The sequence below is a fragment of the Engraulis encrasicolus genome, chromosome 14, assembly GCF_034702125.1.
Source record: "Engraulis encrasicolus isolate BLACKSEA-1 chromosome 14, IST_EnEncr_1.0, whole genome shotgun sequence".
NCBI classification, from domain to species: domain Eukaryota; kingdom Metazoa; phylum Chordata; class Actinopteri; order Clupeiformes; family Engraulidae; genus Engraulis; species Engraulis encrasicolus.
In genome coordinates this window covers 39552454-39572453 of record NC_085870.1, presented here as the reverse complement: position 1 = coordinate 39572453, position 20000 = coordinate 39552454, and the positions used below count along the sequence as shown (strand labels likewise).

General features: G+C 46.6%; 1 protein-coding gene across 2 annotated transcripts in view; it reads right to left on the bottom strand.

Annotated features, from left to right (window-relative positions):
* Window positions 1-20000, bottom strand: part of megf6b (multiple EGF-like-domains 6b) — a 167878-nt gene that overhangs the window by 56765 nt on the left and 91113 nt on the right. Inside the window, exon 1 of one of the 2 annotated variants that reach the window (XM_063215722.1) lies at window positions 14694-15527. The exons of the other annotated variant lie outside the window; for it this stretch is intronic. Coding sequence (XP_063071792.1) covers window positions 14694-14868 — 175 coding nt within the window. The 5' untranslated portion in view covers window positions 14869-15527. Of the gene's footprint in view, window positions 1-14693; window positions 15528-20000 lie in introns of those variants that run through there. 2 annotated transcript variants of the gene reach the window in all.

The following is a 20000-nucleotide window of genomic DNA, read 5'->3' as shown; positions in this document are numbered from 1 at the left end:
ATAAGAATTCAAGAGACTGACTTAGTGAGGATAAGTGGCTGAACGAAAAAGAGCAAGAAAGATTTTGACTTTCAAAAACCCATTTCAAACCTATTACAACATCAGTAAAGGAAACAAATCATTCTATTTAAGCGATTCAAAATAAGCTTGTGTCATTGATGGAAACAGAATAAGTGAGTGATAGAGTAAATTAATAGAATGAAAGAGGGGGCAGAGTTGGGGGAAAGAGAGTTGGGGAAACGAGAGTTGGCGTGCACTAGGACGGGCAGCACCGCAAATTACAGTATCGCGTCCCCACATCCCATCTTGTGGGAACTTCCTTAAATCCGCTTGTGTTCCTCTGAGATCAAACAAGCCATCCTCTCATCACACACACATACACACACACACAGTGATTACAAACAGAGTGGAAAATGAAGTAAGTGCTCCTCTATATTCACTCCTCTTCCTCCTCCTCTTCCTCTTTTATCAGCCGTGTCCATCTAAAAGGGCTTACTGTAAACCACCATGAAGACAAACACAAGCCATCACTCCGTCCTCTCCATGGGAACCCATCCCATGACCCTTTGGCGCTGGCTGGCTAACAGGGTTGCCAGATATGCCTCAGGATTTCCAGCCCAAAAACTGCTTGGAGGCACTACATTCCGCCCAAGTCTTTTTTTTACTCGCTGACGGTCATCCTATGCAGCCCAGTTGGGCAGGAAACCTTACAATCTGGCAACACTGCTGACTAACTAAGTGACTGCCACTGTGTACCATGGCACAAGAAGGACGATGGTCATCTGCTCATGTCTCACTGTTAAACCACCATGACGACAAACACAAGACATCACTCAATCCTCTCCATGGGAGTCGAACCCATAAGCCTCACCGCTATAGCTAACTAAACGGCTACCACTGTGTACCATGGCACAAGAAGGACGCCGCTCATCTGGTCACAGCTCATTGTTAAACCACCATGACGACAAACACAAGACAGCACTCATTCCTCTCCATGGGAGTCGAACCCATGACCCTTTGACGCTGGCTGGCTGACTAACTAAGTGACTGCCACTGTGTACCATGGCTCAAGAAGGACGATGGTCATCTGCTCACGTCTCACTGTTAAACCACCATGACGACAAACACGAGACATCACTCATTCCTCTCCATGGGAGTCAAACCTATGACCCTTTAGCGCTATAGCGACGGTGTATATATAGCACCAGTTCCTGTGTACAGTACAGTACGAGCGCGAGAGCTAGCTGGGCATGCAGCCCAAATAGCATGACGCTGGCCGTTTGGTCACGGCTCATTGGAGGGTCAACAGAGTGCTGATTGGTTTATGGCTCTCAATGCAGCCTCCCATGGAGATCTGAGGATAGTGTCGCCTGCCACCATCAACACTGCTGCTGTGTGTGTGTGTGTGTGTGTGTGTGTGTGTGTGTGTGTGTGTGTGTGTGTGTGTGTGTGTGTGTGTGTGTGTGTGTGTGTGTGTGTGTGTGTGTGTGAGTTTGTGAGTTTGTGTATTTAGTGGGTCCCGTTGCTAGGACAAAAGCAACTGGGGGCAGATAAACTCCCCGATTGGGGTTCCATGGAGCACTTAACAAAAAGGGGAACATGTAAAAGACAGAGACATGTCCCCAGACAGAAAAGTTTGTTGGCGGGTGCGTACGTGTGCGTGCGTGCGTGTGCGTGTGCGTGCGTGTGCGTGCCTGTGCGTGCCTGTGCGTGCGTGTGTGTGAGTGTGCGTGCGTGAGTGTGCTTGCGTGAGTGTGTGTGTCTTTGTGTGTCTGCGACTGTGTTGTATGGAGTGCTTGGAGACAAATTTAATAGCCCTCGGTAATAATAAATATACTGTATACACTCGCCGGCCGCGCCGCCTCTGAATATTGCCATTGTGCCAGAGCCAAGGCTCGCTCAGTCATTCATTTGCTCACTTACTCGCCTAATAATACTGCAGCATGGAGCCGATTAAAAACCATTGCCTGGAAATTAAATGTTGGTTTCAGGGGAAGAAAAAAAAGCACAGAACCCGAAATGAAGAAGGAGAGGAAAAAAACCTGAAACCCAAAAAAGAGAAGGAATTTAAAAAGCCAGGGAGGGGAAGGGATGCTGGGTCTGGTGGTCTGGTGGCCTGGTCTGCTCAGCATGGATGGCGATGGAGAATCTGCCTTCTCAGCTCTTTGGGGTGAGAGGCAGCTGCCAAGGGGGCCTGGGGGAATATGGTATGAGTATGTGTGTGTGTGTGTGTGTCTGTGTGCGTGTGTGTGAGCTTGCATTGAACGACTGTGTGTGCTTGCATTTGTGATTGCATGCGTGTGTGCATGCCTGCCTGCGTGCGTGCACGTGGCTGCGTGCGTACACTCCTGTGTGCGTGCGTGCGTGCGTGTGTGTGGCGAGGGTATTGTTGGCACTGCATGGGCAGCAGGGGTCTGTGGGTATCCGCCACAGCAGCAGCAATGGGGTGGGCGGGTGGGTGGAACGTTGGGTTGGAGGGATGGAATTAAATCATGGAGGAGCGTAACTCATTACAGCACAGTAGGACACTAACGTAAGGGTCGACAAATGGCTGAGTGAGTTTGCAAACTGAATGTGCAATATGGGAAAGGGTGAAAAGAGCTTTGCAAAGCCACAGAGAAAGACAGATCGACTGATCGAAAGATAGATCGGCTGTCGTTTTCGGCACTAAAAGTCATTTTTCATGTCCTTCTGCCTCAGCCAAAAGCTGGATGATGACATACGTTCCTCAGTGCCTGTGTGTGTGTACAGATGGTGTAACTTCAATCTGCTCATTACCGTGCCGGGCCGCGGCAGCGTACCGTGATCATTACACCCTGTGGCCATTCGGAATGCGGGGGGCAGTATAGCACCGCTTTTGCAGAGCAGCGTCTGCCTGTGTCTGTGGTCTGTTTGTGCTTCCGTCCTTGCCCGTCCCCCAGTTTTAGTAGTAGTAGAAATACAGTCAGCAAATTGCATGTTTTATTTAGCATTGGGCATTTGATAGGGCATTTGATAATAACACAAGTGTGAGCCCTAAACAAGACCACAATGTGAATTTAAACTCGACTTTTTTTCTGTCTTGCATTCACCGTCTCCCAATCCGTCTCTAACTTATTTCAGCACTATTCAAGCCAGGAACGGGTATCCTCAGGATACAGAGTTTGCATACCTACTACAATTTGAACCGGTAAAGACAATTAAAACCGACTCAATCAGACAGGAACACCATTGTAATTAAGTGTGTCCCGTAACGCCAGCATGAGAGAGATCGAATTTTAAATTTGGCGACGACATTGTGTTGCACGTAACAGTGGGCATTTGATAATAACACACGCGCGAGCCCTAAACAAGACCGCCAGTCGACGGTGTTTTGTTTTTATTATTCTGCATTCATGCCAGGAACGGATTGTGAACACTTATGACCGCTTCTTTGGAGGCTGGATAACCTGTCACACCACGACGTGTCACAAAAGGCTGTGCACTGCCTTTAAAAAAAAAAAAAAAAACACAGCAGTCGTATTGTCACGGGGGTGACAAACTTGGACTAACTGTTATTCTCACTGATTGCAAATGTTTGCAGGTGCCTATGGGAAGAGGGAGAAAGGTGATTGGGTGTACGGGGTGGGTATGGGCTTTTTGAATGCAGGTGGCAAGATGGCGAGGAGGATCCGGAGGAGGACGAGACGCACAGCTACCGCACAAGAGAAGGGTCGGAGAGACTACCGCGGCCGGGGGGCAGCCTTGGGAGGGGGGTGAGCTGCACGCCGGTATCCGGATGGGGCCAGGAGGGCACGCGTTCGGTCCTTTGGACGACACAAGCAACAGACGACTACGAATGGCGCGGACGGCATATTGCCTGAACGAGGTTTGCGGCCAGAGTCACGAAGAGGTTGCGTTGGAAAGCTGGTGGTGGAGGACGCTTTCCACCGAAGTTAAGTGCCACGCCTGGTCACCATAGCCTTCACCTTGAAGCCTCCTCCCCGCTGTGTGCGCTGCCCCTGGCCCGCTCTGTCTGTCACTCACTCACTCTCTCACTCCCGGACCCAGCGAATGCACGATCGGAAAAGACTTTTTGCGCAGCGAGGATGGCCACCCCTACACCATCGTTTTATGTGTGCTGTGTTGGTTGCCTTTAAATAAGTAGCTTAGTTACTCGTGCTGTGTAGGCATATTTTATTCACAATTGGTGATGGGAGTTAGCATCCCCCTGTGCGTTATTCATACGAATTCAGAGACTGGAAGCCTGTTTACCCTTCTCCTATCTCCACCAGCTGATCCGCCTCCGCGTGCCCAGACGAGCCAGGTGGCCCCGCCCAACCTGTCGGAGGCTACGATGCGCACGGACCGAGTGAGAGGTTTGAGGTGCTGATCAGAGACATTGGACCATTGGACCCCGCGGACAGAGAACTGGTTACACATCCACACACACACACACACATGCATACAGAACTATGTCTCCAAATAGAAAATAAATACTTGATTTAAATGACTTTGTTGTCTTGGTGTTTCCTGATGTGTACAATGCTCCTCGGGGTAGTTGGTATTAAGTGGGGGTGCCGCTGTCAAACGCGCACCCCCCACCTGTGACAGTATGATAAGTGTTAAGATAAGTGTGAAATTCTTTTTTTTTTTTTTTGCTTAGGCCTATTTTTTGGCAAACGAATTCATTAATAGGCCTAATTACTTCTATTGTTAAGGCGGCTACATAGTATAATTTGTTTTCATTATTTCATAATTGTTGTTGGTGGTAAGCCTATATAGGCTACTATATAGGCTATTTTTAATTAGGCTAGTTGAATGATTCAACCAACCGCCCGAATTTAATTAAAATATTTGGCTATAGGCTACTTTCGATTCGATTGTGTGTGCTCTTCTTAAAACCTGATTTTAATATGGCAACCAAGCATAGGCCCTACACATTGTGAGGGACTAAACAAGTGCGTCCAATGCGAATACTCCCTCTTGTGTTGTTGGAGAGAGAGAGAGCTCTTTTGTGTGCGTGTGGGGGTTTAATCACCCCCTCCCCCACAGACAAACATTCACTCCGTCACACAGTTGAAGACTGTAGTTAGTTGACATCTATGTAAGCGCCCCTCCAGGCGTCTGCCTGTGTTTGTGCTTCCGTGCTTGTCCATCCCCCAGTTTTAGTAGTAGTAGAAATACAATCAGCAAATTGCACGTTTTATTTAGCATTGGGCATTTGATAGGGCATTTGATAATAACACAAGTGTGAGCCCTAAACAAGACCACCATGTGAATTTAAACTCGACTTTTTTCTGTCTTTCATTCACCATCTCCCAATCCAGTTTGCATAGGCCTACCTACAATTAAATTAAATTAAATAAAAAGACGTTTTTTAAAAAAAAATATTATTATTATTATTAGTGCTTGTGGACACTTGTGAACTATGACTCCTTCTTCGGAGGCTGGATAACCTGTCACACCACGAGCTCTTTTGTGTGCGTGTAGGGGTTTAATCACCCCCTCCCCCACAGACAAACATTCATAGCGTCACACAGTTGAAGACTGTAGTCAGTTGAAATTTATGTAAGCACCCCTCCAAGCCCTGTGAGTTTAACAGTTTGCGGCCAAGAGTTTTTTTTTTCACGAGCGCGCGCGCGCGCGCGCGCACGCACGCACACACACACACACGCACACACACACACACACACACACACACACACACACACACACAGCGAAAGGGACGGAACGCAATTCTGGTTAAGCCGGGCAGAAAGGATGTTTTCTGCTGTCTTTATCTGCAGTGTAGCCTACATTAGGCAACTTGTAAAGGCTGCTGTGTAGGCATTGTCTACTAAAACTCTGTATACTTGTAAAATAAATGTACACTCTTACTGAAATGTCAAGTTTAGCCTACGTTTATTTGTCTATACACAGAATTAAAAATCAATAGGCCTACAATAAAAACAATATGAGGTAATAAAAGAGTATGACGTGTGTGCATCCGTTTTTTTTGTTCAACATTGTTCAACATTGTCATAAGATGGTGCGGAGAACCAGGTAAAGACCACAAATGCCCAGACGCTAACCAGACATGGATACCAAATTATTTCTATTTATTTATTATATTTTTAGGCTTAAACATATGTTAGCCTACTAAATATTGAAAGAAGGAAAAGAAAAGACAGACACGTCGAGGCTACTGGTCGTAGCCTATTACAGCAAATCGAACATGCGCTTTATGCACACATAGCAATAAAGTAGTAAAAGGAATTCAACTTCGGAGCGCAGTGGGTTTCGTGGGTCCGGGGGGGTGGTGATGGCACGTTTGGTGTCTTTCCACCACCCCTGCACGGAGAGTGCATGGATGGAAAGCATATCCATAAAGCATCTGCATTCCTTCTGGAAGAATTAGGCTACAAAGAGCTGGTTACAATTTCAGTTGTTCTAGGCTATTATTTCCATAAAGGAATCGAATAGCCTAATTGTCATAACAAAAGTTGCAGTTTCAGTCAAATAGCTCATATTAAGTGGAGGACGAGTAATATTTCATAAGCATATTTTAGTTCATATATTATGTAATTCATTCTGCAAAAATGAGTATATTTTTCTCTCAAAAAATGACATTGGTTTCAATGAGGGCACTCTTGTTCTGGCAGGGACTCGCTTTTCGGCACGACACTGGCTGTGCCAAACATTGTTTAAAAATTTTGGTCGGCACACAAGGTTTTGGACATACTAATTTCTAGTGGCACCTGGGCTGCGTTTGGTGCATTGATCAGTCATGTTGCCTAGCGAAAAAGACAGCCTGGGTGAGAGGATGAGATCTTCCTCGGCTGGCGAGCGCTCAGCATGTGTGCCCGCGCGTTATCTTCTCTCCCAAGACCCGCCAGTTGCTTACAAGTCAATTTGAGCACGAAAACAGCAAAGACAATGTGATATTTCATTCAAAAAGGGCCTACACACTCCAAATAAAACATTGGTCGGAGGGATTTTCAACCGGACCGCAGCGCGAGCAGACAGTCAGTGTGAAAAGCCAACTCTACCGGGAAAATCGCCGCTCGCTTACCATCAGTGCGCGAGCCCTGAAAATCGCAGCTCGCTTACCATCAGTGCGCGAGCTCTCGAAACAGTGAAGAGGCATATCGCAACAGCACATGCGGATCAGCCAAATCATATGCAACAAAGTCGCCAACAAAGCGAGGATTTAACGTTTAATAGGCCTATGCCAACGTTGTGTGAATACGGGAATTGGACAGCCATGCACTGTCCTTTCACCTCATGGGGAAAGCATAATTTCCATGCACTGCACGAAACTACTAAGCATAAAGTTAGCGATCAAACAAAAAATATTGGTTGTTGTCATTACAGCATTTAATAGCCTATGCTATGGCTGTTGTTTAAAATAGGCATTGGATTGCCAACCGTCCCTTGTATTAAGAAACAAACGTATGGATATGAGCTGACATGGGACTCAATGTCGTTCAAATGCAGGGAATTGCATCTGTTTTTTTCCCTTTTGTATTCGTTTGCGTAATTATAGTTTTTCTGTGCGTTCCGGGACCTCTGTCCAACTCACCGTCGCTGTGATGTCATATGTTTTTTGCGTTCCGGTACCTTGTGATTTACAAATTAAGCATTGATTACGGAAGTGTAGGTTAGGTTATCGCCCCAGCTGTTGGCGATGTAAGATAAATAGCCAACGCTTAAACACTCAAACGCGGCGCTGTAGGTTACTGCAGTGAGGTTTAGGCCCCCTATTGCACTCTCCATAATTTTTACGAAATGAAAAAAGTATCCACATCCAGATAACAAGTTTGAAGTTGCAATATTAGACGTTTCAAATCTTGCGATGCGAGAATCGGTATCGGGGCTTGTGGCTTCAATTTACGTCTACACATAGGCTAGAGCTTGCACATTAATAGCAATTCATCCGATCATCATAAAAAAAGAAAAGAAATTCATTAGGCTATTTATTCTTTTTATGACTCTTCTTACTTCCTAGAGGTGTTCTCACACAATTTAATTAGGCATGTCGTTATCCGCTGAATCGGTGCGTGCTGGTGAATATGAGCATATTAATATGCCGTCAACATTGTCTAAAATATTCCATATGGTAATAAATGTTGCCAACACATTTGCGCTTCTTCACCACTCTGTGCTATGGTTATCTGATATGAACAAGAGAGAGAGAGTGAGAGAGAGAAAGAGAGAGAGTGTGTGTGTGTATGTGTATGTGTATGTGTATGTGTATGTGTGCGCGCCCGTGTGTGCGTCTGAGTGAATGGGTATTGAGCGAGCGCTCCCAAGTGCCACCCGGCGGTTGTTTGGGTACACTGCAGCTAGGCCCGGTACGTACCGAGGTGGATGACGTGGCATTACCTCGGTAAAGGGTGTGCATTGTAGGGGGACCGACTGTATGTATGCAATAGTGAATACAAGCGAGAGAGAGACAGATCGACAGACAGACAGACAGACAGACAGACAGACAGACAGACAGACAGACAGACAGAGAGAGAGAGAGAGAGAGAGAGAGAGAGAGAGAGAGAGAGAGAGAGAGAGAGAGAGAGAGAGAGAGAGATACGTGTGTCTCTGCACTCTGCATGCTGGGAGCCACAGAGAGCAATAGGGGTCTTGGAGGCACTACAAAAGCAACCAAACGTCATCCTCTGGGCCAGCCACTCTGCACTACTCATCCTCTGGGCCAGCCACTCTGCACTACTCATCCTCTGGGTCAAATATGAGATTGGGGAGAGGACAGAAGGCTGGAAGGAAGGGACAGGAGCAATGGATGAAGAGAGAGAGAGAGAGTGAAGTCGAAAGAAAATACAGTAAGTGTCACGTTCTGGTCCAGGTTCAGCAGTGTGTAAAGTGAAAGATGGTGGTCAATGCCCAGAAAACAAAATTCCACTCCAAAAGTAAAACAGCAGAAAAAAAGGTGAAGACGTAACAATAGGAGAAGGGGGATCATTGACTTTCACTGGCGTTTTTACACGTCAGCAATATCACAAGCAGGTAAAAGGAAGGAGAGGAAAGGGGGAAGGGCAAGTGAGGGACAAAGGAAAGAGGAAGATTTAAAGGATATAGATAAGAAGGAAAAGGAAAGGGACAGGGATAAGAGAGAGATAGAGAGAGAGAGAGAGAGAGAAACAGATAGAGACAGACAGATAGACAGACAGACAGAGATATTGAGACAGGACCCGAACATGTGGAGAAAGCAGCTTTTGTAATTCAACCTCTCAAGAGAGAGAGAGAGAGAGAGAGAGAGAGAGAGAGAGAGAGAGCGAGAGAGAGAGAGAGAGGGGGAGAGAGAGAGAGAGAGAGAGAGAGAGAGAGAGAGAGAGAGAGAGAGAGAGAGAGAGAGAGAGAGAGAGCATTATGTGGGTTCTCCTGAGGGCATGCAGCAGGCCTGAGGCTGCCAGTCCAGATAGTGAGTTCTAGTGAGTTACGGCTCTCCGGAGCCTGGTCTGAATAGCACCAGGTTCAAAGGCTCCTTCCTCAGGGGCCAAAAAATGTGGGCTATTTGGAGCATTCTTCTTCAGGGGGAGATAGCACCACATGTGCTCCCCCCTACTGCACTGGGGTGCATTTCTCAAAAGTGTAGTTGTTAGCAGTTAGCAAGTTAGGGTAGTTGCCAATGGGAAATTGCATTGCAACCAACAAAGTTGCAAACATAGTTAGCAACTACACTTAGGAGAAATGCACCTCTGAACTGCCCTTCTCAGGGGAAGGGGAAGCTTCCAGGTCCCTGGGAGGGGAGGAGGAGGTGGAGGAGAGGCAATCAGGAGGAGTTATGGCCGTTTAGGGGGCAGGAGTGTGTGGCCTGGCCTTATGAGGGGGCAGCCTCAGCCTGCCTGGAGGTGAAATACTGACAATGTTGCTGCCTGTGACCGGGAGCGGGACCCACACCTGATCAAACAGTGACCTACACAGCACAAACACACACGTAAGCGGGAAAGCACGTAAGCATGCAAAACAAAACGTGTAAGCATGTACACACAAACACATGCACGCACAGCACGCACAAGCAAACGCACACATTAACCCCCCCAGCTCTCTCTCGCTCTTTCTCTCTCTCTCTCACACACACACACACAAACACACACACACACACACACACACACACACACACAAACACACACACACACACACACACACACACACACACACACACACACACACACACACACACACACACACACACACACACACACACACACACACACACACACACACACACACACATGCTCACTCGACCCGGCACCCACACAAGCATACATTCACAACAAGCAGACATCCCAAGTATGTTGTTTAAATTGTGAGGTACACTCAGGTTAGACGCTCCAGTATATCTGACAGCCAGCTATGTACAGTATGCATCTGGAAAACAAAGTAGCACCCTGAATGGAAAGCAGCCCAAAGGTGACAGACTGTTGTCCTCATACGTCTGGTGTCTGGTGCCAGTCAGGGTGAGCGCACTATTTCCCCAGTCTTGTGTTTCAGGTGTCCATGTGATGTTACGCTTACGCTGCTGTATCCCCCTACTGTACCTCCATGCCCAGCCTTGGACAGTTCATGTGACCAGACAGTGTCTGCCTTGTTTACACAGTAAACCTTCTCATAGTCCAACACAAGCCTTGTTTCCATGCCATGTTGACATCATGCAGGCCAGTAGAGCACAAGCACAGCATGCCCCAGCCAGGGTGTAAGGATACAGTACACCTGGTAACATGTCCAGGGTCCACTCTCATCTCCTTGTTGTTGGCAACGGTAAGCAGCTGACTGGGGGGACAGTGGTGCCTGACTTAACTGTATTGCTGCCGAAATTCACCTCTTCCATTCCATTGGGATTCTGTTCCGTTTTAGAAGCCGAAACGCAGCAGAGAAGTTGGACTAATAATGAGGTAATGAGATAGAACTAAACTAATTTGGTAATTGGAAGTTGAATATTCCAAATCTTTGTAATTGCTCCTCACATTTAAAAGTTGAGCGGATCTCTGGTAAAGAAAACGATTGAATACAAATTCAAGGCTTCCAAAAAGGGAAAGCATTCACAAAGCCAGACAAGGGTCATGTACAATGACAGCAGATGGAAATCAGAAGTGATGTCTTTTTGGCTTTACACATTAGAGGTGTAACTTGAACGTTTGTAACAAGTTGTAACATCACAAACAGCAGCTTAGCTGGCACTGACACGATGCTTGCTAGTGTGCTATGCTAGTACCCCCATGTCATTTTAATGAGAATGTGGGCAATGCTGTGGTGTACTTATTTGCATTTGCAAGGTGTGGGTGGTCTGACCTCAAACCTCAGACAAGGTTTGCATAGCCTGCATAGCCTATAGGTGATAGATACACATTTCAAAGGTCCATAATGTTGTTAAAAATAATAAAGAGTATGGACTTAACTGGTGTAATTGGCCGTAAAACACTCTGGCAAAGGTGGCAAACTGTTTTGCACAGTGTTTCTTTAAAGGGTCACAGGCAGTGACAACTGACAGGCTTGGTGCACTGTTGTTTCCTGACTGTAAGCTCTGCACTGATGAAGGCTTGTTAGCCGAAACGCGTTTGCTTTTTGGACATGGTGGTAATATAAATAAATAATGAGACGCAGTTTGTGTGTGAGACACATGTGGACATGACCAAGCCAGTATCTCAGTGAGACATCTCAAGGGCTCAAGTGTTCCTAAAATAACCAATTTGTCACCAGAATCGTATTTTTCTGTGAGCGCTCTTTTCTCTTTTTTTGAAACTTTTTTCTTTCTTTCTTTCTTTTCCTTCCTTCTTTCTTTCTTTCTTTTCCTTCCTTCTTTCTTTCTTTCTTTCTTTTTTGGTCAGAGCAGGGTAGTCTGCATACGTAGCTTTCTCTTCAAACAAGAGCCCATGCAGAGCTCAGGGTCCCAGCTCCTTGTGCCAAGGTAAGCCAGAGCTCGCTCCAAGGGGAACACACCAGCGGGCACCGATCCCCCTACTCCTCGCTCGCCACTCAGACACGCTTTTACAGCCAGATCCATTACAACAACAGTCAGGAGCGGCGAGTGGCAACCCAAATAGACTTTTTTTTTATAACCGTAAGAAAACTATGCCAGAGACGACAATCTCTGACAAAGAGTAAGCCATGAGTAAGTAAGTTCTCATGCCTTCGCTCAGCAATAGGCAAACATACACTCTCTTTGACTCTATTCGTTCATCAATCTACACAGATTAATCTGTTTATTCTTTCAAGAACATAGTCGGAATCCAGAAAGGGTCTATTTGTAGTAGTGGATGACAAATGCTGTACGAATTGGTTCATCTGTGTGAAAGACATACGTCACAAGGACACAAAGATATATAGTACAGAAAGTAGACACGCCTACACATTCAGAATCTCTCTCTCTCTCTCTCTCTCTCTCTATCTCTCTCTCTCTCTCTCTCTCTCTCTCTCTCTCTCTCTCTCTCTCTCTCTCTCTCTCTCTCTCTCTCTCTCTCTCTCTCTCTCTCTCTCTCTCTCTCTCTCTCTCTCTCTCTCTCTCTCTCTCTCTCTCTCTCTCTCTCTCTCTCTCTCTCTCTCTCTCTCTCTCTCTCTCTCTCTCTCAGAAGTTATGGGTAATCGGTTAGGGCGTCAGACTTGCATCCCAGAGGTTGCCGGTTCGACTCCCGACCTGCCAGGTTGGTGGGGGGAGTAATCAACCAGTGCTGTCCCCCATCCTCCTCCATGACTGAGGTACCCTGAGCATGGTACCGTCCCACCGCACTGCTCCCCATGGGGCGCCACTGAGGGCTGCCCCCTTGCACGGGTGAGGCATAAATGCAATTTCGTTGTGTGCAGTGTGCAGTGCAGAGTGTTCACTTGTGTGCTGTGGCGTGCTGCGACACAATAACAATGGGAGTTGGAGTTTCCCAATGGGGCTTTCTTCTTTCTTTGTTAGCAGCTGGACTTTTATCTACTTTTATCACTCTTCTATCTGAGTGTTTCATCTACACATATTGATCTCAAACAGGAAATCAGCTTTTCCAATGGGTCTGTCTGTCTATCTGTCTGTCTGTCTGTCTGTCTGTCTGTCTGTCTATCTATCTGTCTGTCTATCTGTCTGTCTGTCTGTCTGTCTGTCTGTCTGTCTGTCTGTCTGTCTGTCTGTCACACACACAACATTCATTCAGATACTCAGTCTGGCTGTGACACACAGACAGCACATACTCAGTTGCGCGCACACACACACACACACACACACACACACACACACACACACACACACACACACACACACACACACACACACACACACACACACACACACACACACACACACACACACACACACACACACACACACACACATACAAGGGATAACAGCTGACAAGGTGAGCGGTTCCACTAAGTTAATGTCGAGGTGGTGGCTCACTCCGGCGACGTGCGAACTGGCCGACCTCGAAAGCCGCTATCCCATATTTTTGAATCTACTACTACCTGTAAAGTTGTAAGACCATGCACACTGCACCAGAATCTAGTGCAGATAGATGCGTTAGCCTTGCCTAGAATCTTCGTTTGAAATGCCAACGTTGAGATTATTTAATTTTCCGTAGATTCCAAATGAAGATTCTATGCGTGGCTAACATACACACACGCTTGACGCTTGACTGGATCCACAGAATTAATGGTCACCACATCAGCCACTCAGAAAAGAGAATTCCATTGTGAAAGCAGATAAATATTGCTAGCCCCTGTTGAAGGTGTTTTGTGTGTGTCTAGCAGAATAGGTTGGCAGTCCACAGGAGCTCAGCTCACTTTCCAGCCCAGTAACATTCATTTGTTTGCTTTACCATTTCCCCGAAACCCCTCTAAAATGTAGACACACACATAAAAACACATATACACGCATGTATGCATAAACACGAGTGTGCAGACACACACACACACACACAGTATACAGACATACACACACTGTACACACATATGGACACACACACTTTACGTACACACACACACACACACACACACACACACACACACACACACACACACACACACACACACACACACACACACACACACACACACACACACACACACACACACACACACACACACACACACACACAAAGTGGCGGTTGGACTTGATTTGTCACTGTGCGTCTGGTACTGATTAGCGCTGCTCGAAATAAGTTAGAGAGCACACTTCATTCAAATCACTTCAATTTGACCCAGGAAATAAGGCTGGAAGGACACGAAAGGAGACCACTTATTGGAAACAAATGAAGAAAATAAACAGCGTCCCTAAATAACAGTTCAGCATACTGACTAATGAGGTTGATGGGTTTTAGGAAGCCACCGTCATTAGGGTCTGAATTATACACCCACACATGTGCAAGTAGCATCCTTAACGTGCAACACGCTGAACGCCTCACAACAAATCGTGTCAACATTACTACACAAATTGTAATTGTACATCTGATCTCACACACCCACAAACAAACACAAACAGAGAGAGAGAGAGAGAGAGAGAGAGAGAGAGAGAGAGAGACAGACAGACAGACAGACAGACAGACAGACAGACAGACAGACAGACAGACAGACAGACAGACAGACAGACAGACAGACAGAGTCAGAGAAGCATGCAAAGGTACACACAAGCTCGAGCCTCTGTTGAGAACAGAGAACCAAATGAAAATCCACCCACTACACAAGTTTGTCAATTTCCATATCACTTCACATTTGACACAAGTCCATGGTGATAGATGAACAGATGCCAATGAGATGCTGCCACTCACCTGAGCCCAGGTAAGGCACGTTGTAGCCATTGTACATGGGCAGGCAATTGAAGCAGCTGTGGTGTCTTCTGTGGTACCAATAATGAGGGTAGAAGTTGGCACCCTCTGCCAACATGCCAGTATGGGCACACAGGCAGCCCAGGAGAAACAGCAGCCTGCTACGGCACAGCACCATGCCCACCTAGAGTAGGGGTAACTACACTAACGTAATAATATAACTAGACTAGAGAGAACTGGACTACACTAACTAGACTTGAAAAAGTAATTACATCTAACCAGATAAGACTAGACAAAGTAACCAGAGTAGACCACACTACAGAAAGTCACTTAACTAGTAACTAGATTGAAGACAGTAACTACACCAGACTAGACTGCCTAGACTAGAGAAAGTAACAAGACTACACTAACTCGATTTGAAAAAGTAATTACATCTAACCAGATTAGACTAGAGAAAGTAACCAGATTAGACTAGACAAAGTAACCATCCCTTAACTAGTAACTAGATTAAAAACAGTAACTACAAAAGGCTAGACTGCCTGGACAAGAGAAAGACCAGGTTCCTGGATCCACAAGACGTGACTCTACTCTACTCTTGTACCTCCAGGCTCTCAGAGAGGGAAGTGAAGGAGGAGAGTCCCAGTCAGTCCCAGATGGAGGAGGTGGATGGTGGATGGCTTGCTGGAGTAGCTAACCCGGGGACATACCTCAGTCCTAATTACTCATTTTCCCACCCATTCCCTCTCTCAGTCTGGTGCTCCCCTCTCACTCACACAAACCCGTCTCCCTCTCTCTCCTTGCCTCTCTCTCTCCTGTAGTCTTTCTTTCTCTTACTTAGTCTTTCAATCTCCTCTAGTCTAGTCAGGTCTTTCTCTCTCTCTCAAAAGGTTTGTCTCTATTTAAAGACTTGCCCTCTTTTTTCTTTCCCCCACTTGTCTGTATTTTTTCTCTTTTCCTCTCTTTTGGCTCCCCTCTCACTTTCTCAAAGACCTCCTCCACGTGTTCTCTCAAATCCAGATCAGACACCTCACTCTTCCCTCCCATCCTCCTTCTTCCTCTCCCTCCTTCCTTCTCTTGTCTCTTTTCACCTCTCCTTTATCTCTCCACCTCCCTTCTTTCCTTTCTCAGTGCACCTTAAATTACATTTCTAAACTGCATCTCTGAAGACTTCTTCAAATAAGCAAGTCATACATAATGGGCACAGGTTTATGAGTGGGCGAGTATGTCCTACCACCTAAGGCATCATGGTGTATATATACATGTGTCTTACACATTATACGAATCAGATTCAGAATGTTTGTAGATTTGTCAGAACATCACGCTTCAATTCCTTAGTATGTGTTTTTATCTGTGCGTTTAAATCAAACACCAGACGGGCCATGAATCAGAAACAAAATCTCTGCAGAAGTGCGCACCCACCCTGCCCCTTTTTTCTCTGGCCAAATGCATTTCACTGCATGTGCTGTGATGCATTTCCAACGGAAAGGCTATTCACAGGCCTAAATTCAGACACGACTGACAGGCAGACAAGATTCTGGCCAGTGGCAGCAGACTACAGAAGCAGTGGTGAAAGGCACTCTTTGAATGCCATTCATTTTATCTGCACATGGCCCATGCAGCATTTTAATCACACTCAGCGGACAGGTTTTGAGGGGAAACATTTGTATGCTTTGGAGCCCCTAAAGCAGAGTCTGTATGGTCCACAAAGTTCTCTCCTATATCCTGCTCATGATAAGTTCTCCCCCTTTAAAAATGTTTAGCTCAGTTTTAATGATAACGCCGCCCGCAACCGGACCTATTCCACTCCGGTCCAACCACCACATGTGCCACATGATATCACTACCCGCCAAAACTAGTGAAGTACACACTTCAGACACTGGATTTCCCCCACTCTTCCTATATGATGTTGGCACTTCAAAGCAGCGGTTCATATTGCCGGCCATGGCCACGGCCGGGCAGCTCCTCTGGGACTGATAGGCAGCCAGTGCCCCAGGGTACAGTACTCGGAGAGGGGTGAGGAGATCACACGTGCACACACACACACACACACACACACACACACACACACACACACACACACACACACACACACACACACACACACACACACACACACACACACACACACACACACACACACACACACACACACACACAGACTCTCTCTCTCTCTCTCTCTCTCTCTCTCTCTCTCTCTCTCTCTCTGTCTCTCTCGCGCTCTCTCTCTCTGATAGCTGATAGACAGGCAGCCTTGGGCACACTATATGCAGAGAGGGGTGAGGAGATGACAGCAGCCCCAGACAAACTGCAGACAGTGCCATAGAGACAGGGGCAGACAGAGAAAGATGAGAGAGGAAGAGAAAGGAGAGAAAACAGATAATAAAATAAATGAATAGAGATAGAGGAATAAGAGAAGAGAATGGATATAACAGTTGAACTACATTAGTCTGATGCTCACCAGCTTGGGGTTTTTCATAGACGTACAGTAACACAGAAAAGAACAAAATTATCTGGAAGAGAGTGTAATGTGCCTGGAATTATTGCTTCTAAATATTTCCAAATAGCCACCACATACCACTTTTGGGTTCACAAACTGGCCACATCCAGAGATTATATTTCATTGGTTAACAACAATTCACTCATCTTGAGGCAATTTAGTGGTTGCCATAAATCTTCCCTGGCACATCGTCAAGCATGAAGCTTCCCGCATGGCAGCAATATGGGAGGTTGGCAGTGGAAGTTGTACCGGCGTGAATGAAAAGACAACAGGTAGCGCCAGGGGAAGATTAGCATTGCTATCAGGGTGAGCGAGGTCAACACAGCGCAAACGCTAAGCCCAAGGTAAACACCACACCACAACGTGGTGGAAATGAATCCAGAGGCATCCTGATACAAATCTTCCGCCTAACTCCTTAAAATAACTCGGCAGGCTTCAGGCTTCAATTACTAACAATGAAAGTATAAAAAAAGCTAGTCGATGGACATGCAAGTACACATTTCTAACATAAATATCATTTTTAATCTTTGTCATATTTTTCTACCACGTTAGCTCCCTCGGAGACGTACTGTATGATGGAAAGAGTCCACAGTCTCACCCACTTTGAAAGAATTCAGAAGTTTTTTAAGGCTACATTTGTATAGCGCCAGGGGCGGAGTTATAGGGGGGGCAGCAGGGCAATTGCCCCAGGGCCCAGGACCCTCCTGTATTGGTGGTGGGGGGGCCCTATTATGACCTTGGCAGACAGTATTGAGGGCCCTATCAGTGTCTTGCCCTGGGGCCATGAGTGCAATCGTTCAGCCATTGTATAGCGCGGTGGTGACTCAAAAGCGAGACGCTAACTGGGACTAAATAGGTTTTAGTGAAATTTCCTCGGGCTGACAAGGCGCAACCGCCGTGAAAAATGATACAGCGCTGAGTAAACAGAGAAAACAGTGAGAGACCAAAGCTTTCTGCTTCGCTTCAATACTTCGGCAAATCTAAGACGACGTTTTGCGAAAACAAAACACTGCTCAGAGGAAAAGGCACAAAAAATCATTTTTTTCTGTCACCAGTGGTAAAGCCAACTGCACTGCTGCAAATGGGCAAAGTGTTGTTGAGCATACTAATGGACAGAGATATGTATAATTAGTTATGCTGCCATAAACACACACACACACACACACACACACACACACACACACACACACACACACACACACACACACACACACACACACACACACACACACACACACACACACACACACACACACACACACACGTACAAAATGACACAACGGTCAGACACATTAGTGCAGAGATAGTTCTCTCTCTCACACACACGCACACACACACACACACACACACACACACACACACACACACACACACACACACAGACACACACAGACACACACACACACACACACACACACACACACACACACACACACACACACACACACACACACACACACACACACACACACTCAAACCAATTGTGAGTCAGACATGATGAACACTGTGGTCCTTTGTGGAAGAGTGAGCTGTGCTGGCTTTCATTAAGATGTGCGGCTCAGAGCCTTCTCCAAGCAGGCCTTACTTACAGTATATACTTTGGCCCTCAATTCAGACACCATTTTAGAAGTGGCCCTCCATTGACCTTTTCACTACCCAATCAGAGGCCTCCATGTTGAAGTTGTTGCCCCACCATGCCGTGAGGACAGGTCCAAATAGGGGAAGGAGGTGGCGGGGGGGCCACGATGGAAACCCTGTCCGAGCGCCGCTTCCAAACACCTTCCTCCTCCACAGCGTAGGCGTTGACAGCGGTTGAACCGTAGCGCAAGCCGTTGCCTTGAGCTGGCACAGAGCACTGACAGGACCTCTTCCAAACCCAACCCGGATCCTAGCCAGCTCTGCGCCAGAGTTGGTGGCCATATTTTGCCTCTGGAGAGCCCAGATGAGCGGAAACGATGATGACAGGACCCCACTAGGCACGCCAGCAACCATCACCACGGCGCTCAGAACCTCAAACATCGCAGAGGCATTGAGCCCTTTGTTTGAAGGCCATTTGCTTGCTTTCTTTCCTTCTCTCTTTCTTTTTTCATCTCTTGCTCTTCTTCCAGAGATGACGGATCACGTGTGTACGTGTGTTTGTGTGTGTAAGTGTTCCAGCATGCATGTGTGTGTATTTGTGCATGTCTGTGTGAGAGTGTTTATGCGCACACACACACACTTTTCTGTGTGTGTGTGTGTGTGTTTGTGTATGTGTGTGTGTGCGTGTGTGTGTGTGTGTGTGTGTGTGTGTGTGTGTGTCTGTGTGTGTGTCTGTGTGTGTGTCTGTGTCTGTGTGTGTGTGTGTGTGTGTGTGTGTGTGTGTGTGTGTGTGTGTGTGTGTGTGTGTGTGTGTGTGTGTGTGCGCGCGTGTGTGTGCATCTTTGTGTGCATATACTGTATGTGCGTGTGTGTCCTAGAGAAGCGGGCTTCCTGGTGAAGCTACAGAAACACAAACACAGCGGCAGGCAGCCACGCGCTGTTACCTGACTTGAAATGAGGGCCAGGTTTATGTTGTCACTGCTCTAGAGGCCCACAGGAGAGCTATGGGGGCTAGATAAGCAGCGGCTTGCTGGGAGAGATAGATGTTCTCGACCCCACACCAGCACAAAGTTGTTACTGTAATACTAAAAGATTCACATCAGTGTCATGTCTGATGTGTTTTTGTATAACAAGAAAGTCATACGAAGTTTTGTAGGTCTCGCTTCACCAAAGGAACAAAACACAGGTTGGAAGCCAAAGCACGGCTGGTAAAGTTGACGTAAACGTTGTCTTTT